At 32.5% G+C, this 12,975-nt stretch overlaps 1 protein-coding gene across 3 annotated transcripts; it reads right to left on the bottom strand.

The window, feature by feature from the left end:
* Window positions 1-1,020: 1,020 nt before the first annotated feature.
* Window positions 1,021-4,335, bottom strand: LOC131622756 (probable leucine-rich repeat receptor-like serine/threonine-protein kinase At3g14840). 3 transcript variants are annotated; one of them, XM_058893801.1, is made up of 13 exons: window positions 4,197-4,335; window positions 3,813-3,987; window positions 3,549-3,620; window positions 3,342-3,413; window positions 3,064-3,135; window positions 2,878-2,949; window positions 2,679-2,750; window positions 2,504-2,575; window positions 2,322-2,393; window positions 2,148-2,222; window positions 1,998-2,066; window positions 1,704-1,778; window positions 1,021-1,340 (listed from the first exon to the last, which is right to left on the bottom strand). In XM_058893801.1, exons 1-13 carry the CDS (start codon window positions 4,291-4,293, stop codon window positions 1,277-1,279), a joined length of 1,059 nt encoding a protein of 352 aa, XP_058749784.1. In that variant the 5' UTR covers window positions 4,294-4,335; the 3' UTR covers window positions 1,021-1,276. The 3 variants fall into 3 exon arrangements, with proteins under 3 accessions (XP_058749784.1, XP_058749788.1, XP_058749792.1); XM_058893805.1 differs by lacking the exon at window positions 2,322-2,393; XM_058893809.1 differs by lacking the exon at window positions 3,064-3,135.
* Between the last annotated feature and the right edge of the window lie 8,640 nt (window positions 4,336-12,975).

Below are 12,975 nucleotides of genomic sequence, written 5' to 3'. Positions count from 1 at the left end.
ATAGTAAGCCAGTATATGTTAGTTCTCTCGTACGATTTAAATATACTCCCAAATTCAACTAAGCCACTGGTTAATGTTAATAAGTTATTCAGAAATGAATGTATCATTGTAAGAAAGTCGCACGTCAAAATAACTGGCCGAAGTGAGGACAACAGCCACAAATGTACGATTTCTCGTGAGCCGGTGGGGTATCTTAAGATTTTCGAATAAGGGAAAATGTGGGTTCCTTAACTGACTGCCCTGGAGTTGGTGGTATCTCTTGACTGCAGAAGTGTCCCCATCAAACATATTATCATAGATAAATAACCAAAAATAGAAATCAAAATTTAATTACCGATAACTCAATCAGAAAAAATGAAAAGTTGAAGTCTGTATACCTAATCTTCAAGGAAAATGTATGTCCTTCTGCATTATAAGAAGTATTGACTTTAACAATAGGAGTCCCAGCCTGAGAGTACCTGTACATTTGCCGATCAGTCAGAGTATGAAATTAGCATAATAATGCTGGAAAAGAAAACCCAAAATACAAACCACGATAAGGATTTGTACATTCGAACATGATTGTTAATGTTTTCCAATCTTATGTAGCTGTGATTATAATATAGTATTGTTACTCAGAATAAACTTGTTATTATTTGCCCATGAGGTAGAAAACAAGTTTCTATGACATATTAGAAAAAGTGGTGTCTCAGAAAGGTTGTTAAGTTTGAAAACAAATGCACACAAATGCATGGATTCTTACACTTTATCATTTTGACATATCTGATTCCCTTGGCTGACGCTGAAGTTATTGTACGACAGATCTCTATATACATGTCAGAAAACTTGATTCAGAATATGATAATAATACAACAATCAGAGACTTGACGATAGACTCTTTTCCTACCAAGATTATACAACTAGGCTTCCTAAACTAGAAAGAGAATAACTATAGAAAACTCTAAGAAAATTAGAAGAAGAAAAAACTTCTGCAATGCTTATATAAGCCAATGCATACTCATAGTAAGACAACTACTGCACTATACTACATAATAGTGTTGCTTAGTAACTCAATGAGTCGAACTACTTTTAGCTGTCTCAATCTGTCCAAATGAACACCAGAGAAACTTGTTGGAAATTCCATGGGTAAGCAGCACATGAAAAACAGAAATTTGTCATATTTGCCTCATACGGATGGGGCGAATTGAGTCTTATCCCTAAATTATAATATATTTGCAACATAAATAAAGCACATTGTTCAATCGAAGGAATCATACAAGTAGAATTAAAAAATAACTTACACGTATACGTTCGTTTTCCAAGAAGGTATTGGTCCAGTGAGAAGGTTTCCAGTTAAAAATCTGCCCAAAAAGGAATGTCAGGGTATTAGTATGCAAATCTTAATATTTCTTGAAGCGGACATTGAAGGAAATAAGCTAGTCATCTTTAATCACATCCATTCATTTCTTCTTTTATAGATATGTCTCCTTCTACATATAAAAGTGTTTCAATTCTTAGACGCCGACTAAGACCAACGAAATAACAAAAAAACTCCTAAACATATCACTTTGACACTTGTTATCACACTTTGAATCTAAGTAGGATTATTCAGCTATTGCTTCGAAGTGAAAGTTGAAACTAGAGTTATAGGTATAAACTATAAAGTAGCCAACAGAAATGTGATTAAAAATATACGCAAAAAGAAACTATGATGAATTTCTTACATGAAGTTCATAATATCGTTTATGTCAGCGTAGGTACTTGGAATTGTTCCACTTAATTTGTTAAAGCTGAAGTCTCTGAAAGTGATGTCATATTGAAGATAAGTTAAAAAAACTACACAGATAATTTGTCATAAATAAACATTCAAGCAATATAATAAGCTGGAGAGATATAAAAATGCTATCCAATCATTGATTACAAAAACAAAGATACCAAGGTTACATAATAGCTAAACTTACAGAAAAAACTTTAATAGTTAGCTATAATCAAATAAAATGTAGCAAGTAAGCAATTACAAGTATTTTAACGATGCCTTAGTCCCGAGATCAGGTAGTGTTCCATTGATGTTGCAATTCCTTAGAAGCCTGTGAAACAATAAGATAGACAACGATATGTTATGAGTGCCTCTTTTTCTGTTTCTGAAAGAGACAATGTAATCAACTTACAGTTTGCTTAACGATGTCATATTTTTAAGTTGCGGCAAAGGTGCATATTCAGATCCATTTAAATCACTAATTCTCCTGAATATCACAGTTGAACCAAACTAGGTAAACATAATTAAACTGAAATTTCAGAAGTTTCTCAAAATGCTTTATCAGTATATAAAATATCATACATACAAGTCGGTTAAGTTTTTCAATAGTGAAATTTCGGAAGGAATTGGTCCACTTAATCCGCTCCCTTGAATGATTCTGTCAAAAGTAAAGTAACCATTAATAATTTTCTTTTTTGAAGTCAAGCAATGCAAAAAACAACTATATTTGAGGAAAATTAAAAATAAAAAAGGAGATTGCATACATACAGCGTATTGATATTAGTCCAGTTCTGAATAAAATCGGGTATCTTTCCTGAGAATTGGTTGTCCGAAATTTGGCTGCATTAATAAAGAGCATGAAAATATGAAGCATCATAAAAACCATTTTTTTAACTTAGCCACCAATAATCACTAAACGTCACCATAAAAATTTCAAGCTTACAACTCTTGCAATGTAGCGAGCTTGGCCAATGTCACAGGTAGCTCTCCAGAAAAATTGTTAGACGAAAATCGCCTATATATAATTGAAAAACAAAACAGGAAATCATGATTCTAAGCCAAGGAAATCAAAGTGGACTTTAAACACTAGGCTTTCATATTTGGAGGAGAACGGCAACTAAGGAAAATAATAAAGTACTTACAGTGTTCGAATCTGGGGGAGATTCCCAAGCTCAGAAGTAATATTTCCAGACATTTGATTAGCCGTTAACTCCCTATCCATTTCATGTTAAAGTTAAGTTTGATTAAAACTCTTTGAATCAAATACATACATGTTTATGTACTCATGAAATAGATTTTTTAGCCAAGTAGGATATTGAGAAACTCACAACTGAATCAGGGTTGATATATTTGCAATCTCCTTTGGTATTGAACCCGTTAATCGATTTCCAAGGAGATTACTATGATGATTATGAAACATGTTGTCATTAGATTATTTTTTAATGTAATCACTACAAGTCTACAAGAAAATGAATGCAAAGAGTGGGACAAATGAATAAATCAATAAATAGGTAATAAGACCCATATGTAAAGTTTTAGAAGATTCATATAGAACAATCCATGCATGATTAAAAACCAGAAAAGAAAAATAAGAGCCAAATCATACATGTTAAGAAGATTCGTCATGGAGCCCCATTCTTTAGGAATTGTACCGTTCAAGTAATTGCGAGAGAGGTCACTGTAATAGAGGGAGCAAAAGTGGTAGAGAGAGAGTTTGTCATGCAAAATACTATATATAGAAACATGTTGAAGATGTGAAACAAGTTCAATAGTATGGTTAATTTAGATGTGGAAAAGTGTGAGAAACACGTACATAGTTTGAAGGTATTGCAACCTGTTCAGTTCCCGTGGGAGACTGCCTTGAAGATTTTGCCCTTTCAAACTTCTGTATGTTCATTTTTCCATAAAAAAGTTATTAAAAGAAATTAATTTTATGTATCTTAGTCCTAACTCGTGTGTACATACATACTGCATACATACTTGATTGCTACGGTATATGAAAAAATATTCAAATCGACTTAACTAAATTTAGAAGTGGTGATAAAAAAGGGTAACTTTCCATGAAAAAGAGACTTACATTATAGTAACATGACAGAAGTTGTCACTAGGAACAGAGCAGTTACAGGTTACATTGTTTTCTAAGATTTTGGGTATGGGAGGCGTAAACCAGTTAGGTTTGTTGCTGCATGGATCTATGTCGAAGTTCCAATCCTTCTTACCAAGTGATTTACCTATATCTTCAAGAGCTTTCTCTAAATATTCAAATTCAGAAGTTATCAGCTATGTACTGAAAATTTTCTAATCAACGGACACGTCATCAAATATATATGCAGAATCCCCCAGAAAAACACATGGTATTTAAACTAATATGAATTCTTAGATAAAATACACTAAAAAAGAAATATCAGATTGAAGAAATTTCATTATCATTTGGGAGCTATGGTAGAAATACATATCATACTTTCGTCCGGGTGAATGGTAGTAGCTCCAAAAGCTGTTAGAGATATGAGCCATATGGCAATGAGTGAAAGGAAGAAAAATGGAGAGCAAGTGTTCATGTTAATATTAACAAGGAAAACAGAAGTTGAAATAAATCAATAATTTAGAAATAGAGAGTCTGAACATATATAGCTATTAGCATATATCACTATTATTACTTTTGTATTTAAGATATCTAGTCTATAGTCCTATGCCACTTGTATACTAGGTTTCACAGTAGCCACACAAGCTCTTGTATATACTTCAAGGGACATTTGTGTGTTCAACTTGCATCTGAGCATAACAAATATTTGTGCATGTTTTTACTATATAAGTACTTACGTGACACTGTGGTGTCAATTTATTCTTTAAAATTATTGATATGGCAAATGCAAAAGCCATTGATTATATTAGTCCTTTCGAAACAGTTAATCTAATCCCTAAAATTTATTAGGAATAAATAGTTTGATTGAGATTTTTTTTTTAATTTAAGTATCATTTTTAAGACTTTATTATATTCAGACAAAAAAAATAAGATCATCAACAATTGTATAAAGCAAATTGATGAATCAGGCACACACAAACCAAACGCTATAATGACAATTATTTAAGGTCAAAGATGTTTAATAACCATTGATGATTGGCACAATGATGAGTCAAGTGACATATATTTTATAGATTGAGGATGGAAATGACTAGAAAAAGCATATTATAATATGCATGTGTTACTGTTTTTGAATGAAAGTGTCAAAATCAAACATCAAACTAATATGCATGAGTTTTAGAGAAGAACAATGGTAGCGTGAATAAGCTTAGTTTTCTCCATAAGAGAGTATTTGCCCATTCTAACTTTATATATATATATATATATATATATATATATATATATATATATATATATATATATATATATATATATATATATATATATATATATATATATATATATATATATATGTGTGTGTGTGTGTGTACTCCAAGAGTAAATTAAAAGTGTTACTCCAATTCACAACTATTGATTTTGTTTTAATCTTGTGGTCCTAAATTATGCTTAATTGTTGTCATGTGATCAATCTCAAACCGTATCTTCTTAAAAGGGATTAAATCTTAAACTGAATCAAATCTAAAAAACGAAATTCCAAATATCCATGGTTGTCTCATATATGTATTGCATTGTTGTTGGTTTGGTGATAGGTTTGGTAGTGTTACTTTATATTCATTCCCTTTGTGATCTTGCATTAAAACACCGTAAGAAAGCAAGGAATTATCAAGGTCAGAACTTGAAAACAAATGAGTCATTTATTTTTTTTCTTCACACCTGCTACTTATTTGTTTTTATATTCTATGCACTTTTCTTTTTGTTTGTTTTGGTTTTGTGATTTATTTTGGCGTACCAACACTTAAGGTTATTACTTTTTCATGTGGTGCAGACAATAAATGCGGTAGGAGTAACGATTGTAAAGTAGACATTCAATTCATAAAGATTATAAATTGTGTAGCAAGCATGGATAATGGTGAAGATGCTGATGATGTCGGGAGGAACAATGGTAGTTATGTGGATAATGACGAAGGAAAAGAGGATTTGGATGATTACAAAGATATAGGTGAAATCTCAGATGATGATATAAGAGATATGAAATTTGAATCAGAGAAAAAAGCTTGTGAGTTTTATGAAACATATGCAGAATATCATGGGTTTGCTGTAAGAAGAGATGAGATTGACCGTGATTTCAAAAAAAATATTGTTATGCGCCAAATTCCTATTTTGATCATCTCATTATGTGCTTTATAAGTCAACATAGATACGACTAGATTAATTATCTGAAACAATATAAAGATATCATGTTAAAAAATTAATATAGTTAAATAATAAATATATTAATATTAAAAATTTATAATCATTACATCTTGATCAAGCATTCGTGTAGGCTTTAGACATTGTAGAACCTTTATTGTTCCTTCATAGTGTGATCTATCCGAGATGATTACGACAGTTTTACTACAAATAAAAAATATACAATTTATATCCCACTCACAATATTGATTTTTTTTTTACAAAATATCTATATGATGGGAGAAGTATGACTAACCCATCTCTTGAGCAATCAAAAATATAGGATGCAATATCACATTCGTCAGAATTTAGATTCATTGTCTTCATTGGTTTAAATAATAAAGACAACCACTGCATAAAAATATGACAATGAAAATAAATTTTAAAAAGAAAAAGGAGAATAATGATCATATTAAATGAGTAACACAAAAAAAACTACTTACTTTGGGAATAAACGGTCCAACCAATTTACACTTGGAATTAATATAGAACCCTGATGAACTTTTGGTTGCTACAAGAAGTTTGTTACCATCCTTGAGTTTACCTGGTGCTGAAAATTTTTGAAGTCTTTCCGAAACAATACTTTCGCAATCTTTTTTATCCTCTTTTGCTATCTTTTCTTTTTTACTTTGTTTTTCCATGTCAGGGATAGCTGTAGGGATAACTGTATTGAATTTAGGCATCACAACGGATTGTCGCATGTAGTTTGTTATAGTCTCTTTAAATTCGTCAAAAGATTCGATAAAATTACCGAAACCATTTTCCAACTTAGAAATCCTTTTTTTTGTGTCCTGCTCACATATTGACAAATTTTTCAAAATCAATGTATCTTGTGAAATACATGTTAGAATACTAATGAATTACAAGAAGTAATGATAAAAATTAATTACCTCCTCATCGTCTATTTTAGCATATAACAAAGCAGGGTTCCAATCATCAAATTTTTCATCTTTGTCATTCATTGTCTTGTCAGTCATTATTTTGTCATTTGTAACTTCATCACTATTCAATAAATTCAATAAAATACATTACAATCACCATTTATTAATATATGGTAAACAATCACATTCAAATAATTATAAAGTATTTCTATTTTTCGTTTTTTTTTTTTACAATTTCCCATTTTCATATATGAGATCAATTATACCATCGAAATAGAGATGATAAATTTTGTTAGTATATATAATAAGAAAAAGATGAGTACCTATCCAATAATACCAAAGCACTTCCTTGATACAACAACTCTTTGTTTCGGTTTGAGCGTGACGTAATTGATCCGTCATCACCATCTATTCGTTGGCGCTTTGAACTTTTATCTTCAACCATGTCTGAGTAGAAAAAGTACATGCATTATTTTTTGTTGTGTTTCTATACTACAAAAAAAAAGGGTGAAAATAGTATTACCTGTGGAAACAAAAAGTGAGTGAATAGAAGCAAAAGTAATGCTAAAATATGGAGTAGTTATTTATACCTATTTTATGGAGTGAATGGTTGTAAATACTAGAGTGGTGTGAGTGGAGGAGGAAAATAGGAGTGGGGTGGGCCCTAGTTACAATGATGCTTGTTAATGAGAAGTTATATTAAGTAGTATATGAAAATGAGGAGAACGTGTTATTGGATGTGTTATTAAATGGATAGGAAGAAATGGTCTAAATGATAGTGGTTCAATAAAATCCTCAATTAATTCAATTTAATTGAAAATAATTATTCAACATATGCTACAATTCATCATAAAACAAATAATAAAGTAATAGGTGAAAAACATCTACGGGGAACGTTTTTCATGAATTATTGAAATAAAAATTATAAAATAATTAAATTAAATAAAACAAATAATAAATAAAGATATAAAAAAATTGCAAAATAATTTTTAAAAATGACAAAAGCACCCCAAATTTTAGTTCCAAAACTTAGCGCGTGTTTGGTTCTATGGTGAAAAAAATAATATTTTGAGTGAATTAATTATGTAAAATTGATCTTGGATAAAAGTGAGTTAAAGATAAAGTGATTTATATTTGGAGAAATTTTTGCAAAAGTGAGTTGAACAATAATTTTTAGTGTAAAAATCACGTTTGATTAAAAGCTACAAATTCTAGCTTCAAGTATAATCAATTATAAAAAGTATAATCAATTTTGCTCGAGATCAACCAAACATATAATATAATTATTGCATTCTAACCATTTTAAAAATAGAATAATGCTTATAAATATAATTATTTCATTCTAACAATTAAAAAAAAATCTAAAGTTAATAAATTTTATTTATGATTCCAATATTTCAATAAAAGCGAAATAGTTTTACTTTATTACCGATAGAAAAAATGTTAATTAGATCTTAAAAACAATGGCCTTGAGTTCTGCAATGAAGTTTTTGATAATTATTGTGTTATGTACGATTTTGCAACGCACAAGACTACTGTAGGTACTCCTCAGCAAAATGGTCTAGCTGAGAGGTTCAATCGAACAATTCCAAAAAGGATTAGATGAATGTTGGTTAGTGACTAACAACCTTGCACGGGCAACTGCCGGTGACAAACAACCAATGACATGTTCATTGATCTGAAATAGTAAGCTTGGTTCACCATCAGATTCAGAAGTCATCACTAGCACAAGTTCAACATCAGAATCTTCTCTGGCTATGTTTACTTCTTTTAATTTCCTTTCTTTGTTTTACCAACAGTCCTTAGCAAATTGACCAAACCTATTACAGTTGTAACACTGAACATTTTTCTTGTCAAGCTTCTCATTTCCCTTCAGATGTTTCTTCTCATCATAGTTGTAGGCTTCTGACTTCGGAACACCACCATGTATCTTCTTGGCTTCAGACCAAGACTTCTTCTGACTCTTCTTACCAGAAGACGCCTTAAGAAATAGGTGAAAGAATATTATGGAGAAGTGGTGTCGTTTTCTTTACCTCCCCGTTTCACTTGGGAGGACGGCACGCTAAACCCTTCACGCGAAATTTGGAAGGAGAGTGCGCCCGCGGTGGGATGAATTTTATTTCAGTTCTTCCTACGATATCACACGAACTTTCTTATTTGTCCTACGAATAGGAAAGGGAAAAAAAGATCTCAACTAAACCCTAGGAGTTTGCTAAGTGTGGGGATTTACACCTAGACTAGAAATTCTGGAGTCCGGGGGGTCGGTTATACATAGGGAAGTGTTTAAACACCCTACATATCTGTAGTACTCTACAGGAACCTTCTCTGTGTCATTGTGTTTGTGTTTATTGCTAATGATTGGGAAAGTTTCTCCTTTGTATTAGGAGAGAGAATTGAATTGATTTTAAAAGACAGACAGACAGACAAACTGACTATTTTTGGTATTTTATTAGCTCGCTGAGATTCCTTGTGAACCTCATGCCTACATATCCCTAGTGGAAGTCAGAGCTTAATGTAGTTCGGGGAACTAACTAGGGAAATTAATTATTTTTGTGCCTTGCTTGAAGCTCAAGGTTGAAGCTTGGAATTAAATCTCTGTTTACAGTAAGGAGACATGAAATTATCTCTACAGAGAGGTATTTGTACTATTCTACCACAAACATTTAAAGGAGTGACAGAATAAATGAATTCATTTCATTCAAGAGGGGGACCTTACTTGTGTATGTGCAAGTATACCAGTCAAATGCCTCTTCAATGAAAGAAAGATGCTCATCCAAATTAGGGAAAGTTACCACATGTCTGGGTTTTACTGCCAGCTCATGCCTTTCAAAATCCTAAATGGGAGACTTGATTAAAATTGAAATGAAATGTTTGTTTGTTTGAATGTGGTAGAGTAGTAAAAATATCTCTCTATAGAGATGAGCTATGTCTATCTACTGTATAAAAGATTTGTCTTTAGCTGGCTTGTATGAGGTCCAAGCTTGAGGCTTTTGATTGATTAATTGATATTATTGACTCTGGGAGATGACTCCACTGGGGATTAATTACAGGGTATTTTAGCGTTCTGTACAAAGCCCAGAATTGAGGCTGACTCTACTTAGGGAGACTCTATTTATGTGCCTTGTACAAAGCCCAAGGTTGTGGCTGACTGTTGAGGATAATTGAATAAATGACTCTATTTTATGTGCCTTGTACAAAGCCCAAGGTTGTGGCTGACTGTAGCTAGGGAAAAATACTATTTTCTGCCTTGTACAAAGCCCAAGGTTGTGGCGGACTCTTAAATGAATTAAGTATGGATGACTATATGGGGAAAGATCCTAAGTGTTAAGAATCTTTGACACATGAAAGATATGGTTTATCTGCCTTGTACAAAGCCCAAGGTTGTGGCTACTGAGTGATGAAGGACTCACTGGGGGAGACTCTATTATCTGCCTTGTACAATGCCCAAGGTTGAGGCTGACTCTTGACAGGGGAGTTTTATTGTTTGGGTGCCTTGTATGAAGCCCAAGGTTGAGGCTAACTATTTTTGTTGGTTTTGACTCTACTGAGGAGGTTTTATTTATTAAAAGACTGTTTTTTCTTTGGAAGCTAACCCTTTCCAGGGATTTTGACTCAGCTGGTGAATTTGTCTGTTAAAAGACTGACTTTATCATGTTTTTTGGAGGCTGACCCTTTCCAGGGGTTTTTGACTCTTTTGGGGAAATTATCTCCTAAGAGAAATGAATCTTTATTTATTGACATTTTAAAATAATTGACTTTGGAGGCTAACCCTTTCCAGGGGTTTTATTGAAATGAAAATGGATGTTGTGGAAGCTAACCCTTTCCAGGGATTTTGTTAAAATGATTGATTTGGGTAGCACTCCATTAATTATTAAGGGATGAAAGGATTGGCAGAAAGATCATCTAGTGAGACTTCTTGTTTAAAGCCCAAGATGAAGGCTGACTCAATGCTGAGGGTGACCAAACATGGATCCTAGACTCTGCTAAGGAAGATTGATGAAGATAAGGGTGACAGAGACTGTCCATGTCTCTCATTCCAAAAATGTACTCAATGTGAAATTGAGACAAACTTAGCTTGTTTAAAGTCTGGTTTAAATTGGAAGAAACTCACCAGGGTAGGCTAAAAGGTGACTAAAGACCTGTTCCTATGTTTATAAGAAACCTGATGGGTCCTTGTATACAAGCTCAAGAGGAAGCTGGAAATGCTTTTAAGAAGCCTGTGGGTCCTTGTACAAAGCCCAAGAGGAGGCTAATCGAGGGTCATCGAGGGTCCTTGTTATAGCACAAGAGAAAGCTATGTGGTTTTGAACTTATTTTGGCTCTAAGCAAATGGGTAAGAGGTTTCACCGGGAATAATTCCTCTTTGGGTGGATATGTCCTATTATTTGGATTCTAAGGTTTTTGCCAAGATGTTTCACCGGGAATAATTCATCTTGGGGGTTTGAACTACAGATCTCTAATTAGGAAAGAGCCTTCACCGAGAAGACATTCTCAATCCTAGGTCATATTCCTATAATATATATATAGTTTAACTGTCCTAAGGTTTATACTCAAACGCAGTTCTAAACTAATATATGCACAGTTTATATTTGACAGTAATTTAAACAAAGATTGTAAATTGAAAGCTTGTAAAGCCTAACCTGGATGGAGTGGAGGCCATTGAAGAAGTATGTACAGAGCCTCAACAGTATTTTTGTTGTTTTGTTGATAACAGTTGAATATATACAGGATAAACAGTTAATGGTTTTTGAAAACAGAAGAAGTGAAGATGGACAAAGGTCACATAGGTATCTGAAGAGTTTCACCGGGAATAATGCCCTTCAAATACCAGAAGAATGTTTTGAAAACAGAAAGAAGATTTTGAAAATATGGTTTTGAAAACAAGCTAAGAAGAGAAGGTGTTTGGGACTTACACTCTATTAGAGGCCCAGTACTTTACAGTACTGGTTATAAAAACAGTTTGGAAATGATTTGGAATGATACAAGGTCTCGTTGTTTGAAAACCCTAATCTTTTGATTTATTCGGAGATTGGAAACAGCTTTGAAATTTGACAAAAGTCAACTTAATTAAAGTGAAAATAAAGATTTTTACTTAATTAAGACCTAAACAATTAGGGTTTTATCATAAATTTATTTATAAAATGATTAGGTTAAATCAAAATGAATATATATATTTAAAGTATTTAAGAAAACACTTAAAAACATACTATTTTAAACCTAATTAAAATACATGAAATAAATAATATTTTTATGATTTTTTTGATTATTCACAAAATAGATATGTTAAATAAAGAGTGTGTGAAAAATGGAGTGAAAATAAATTAATTTGATAGGTGAATTAATTGTGTGAAGTTTATAAAAAAAAGGGAATGAAAATGGGTGCTAAAAAATTGGTTTGGCCCTAGAGAGGTTCGAACCCACGCCCTTCATGATCACATTTCAAAACTTAACCAACTGAGCTGCGCGCGCAGCTTGTTAACTATATACACTCAATATATTATATTTTCAGATAAGCCAGGAAATTCAAATTTTACGCGCGCCATGTTCATCTTCTTCCTCGAGCTTCAGATTTTCAAATTCCTAACTCTCTGGTTTCTCAACTAAATGGCATGATGTAAACATCAATCTCACTCGTTTTTGGACAAGGAACATGATCATGGGCTCAAAATTCATTTATTCTAAGTGTAACTAACGAATTTCATCATGAACACGAAGAACACATAAACCCTAATTTTAAAATTAAATGATGCACAGGATGAATAAATGAATGATGATAGAGGGTTTTCAATCCTCTGATGATGCTGAACAAGATAGAATCGAGCTTTATCACAAAGAGTGCTTAAACTAAAGAGGTGAGGTTCAGAAACTTACCTCTGAAACTGAAGGTCGTGAGGATGATTGAGAGCACCTGGGCTTGAATGAATGATCTCAATAGCTTCCCTGAGACTCAATGATGCTAACTGGATGTTTATTATAGCCTGAATCCTTCTGAATTGTTATATGGACCTCCCTCGATTCCAGCTTCAAGTGAACATGGAGGTTGTTGA

This window comes from Vicia villosa, linkage group LG1, assembly GCF_029867415.1.
Source record: "Vicia villosa cultivar HV-30 ecotype Madison, WI linkage group LG1, Vvil1.0, whole genome shotgun sequence".
NCBI lineage: Eukaryota > Viridiplantae > Streptophyta > Magnoliopsida > Fabales > Fabaceae > Vicia > Vicia villosa.
Note: the sequence above shows the minus strand (reverse complement) of the source record. Positions and strands in the feature narration are given on the sequence as shown.

What these genes read in the sequence shown, in the direction of transcription:
- LOC131622756 (XM_058893801.1), bottom strand. Translation starts at nt 4,293, where the DNA reads ATGAACACTTGCTCTCCATTTTTCTTCCTTTCACTCATTGCCATATGG. An exon ending in TTGCAATACCTTCAAACTAT is followed by an intron (nt 3,414 to 3,548) that starts GTACGTGTTTCT and finishes CCTCTATTACAG; the next exon opens with TGACCTCTCTCGCAATTACT. An exon ending in AAGGCATCGTTAAAATACTT is followed by an intron (nt 1,779 to 1,997) that starts GTAATTGCTTAC and finishes CATCACTTTCAG; the next exon opens with AGACTTCAGCTTTAACAAAT.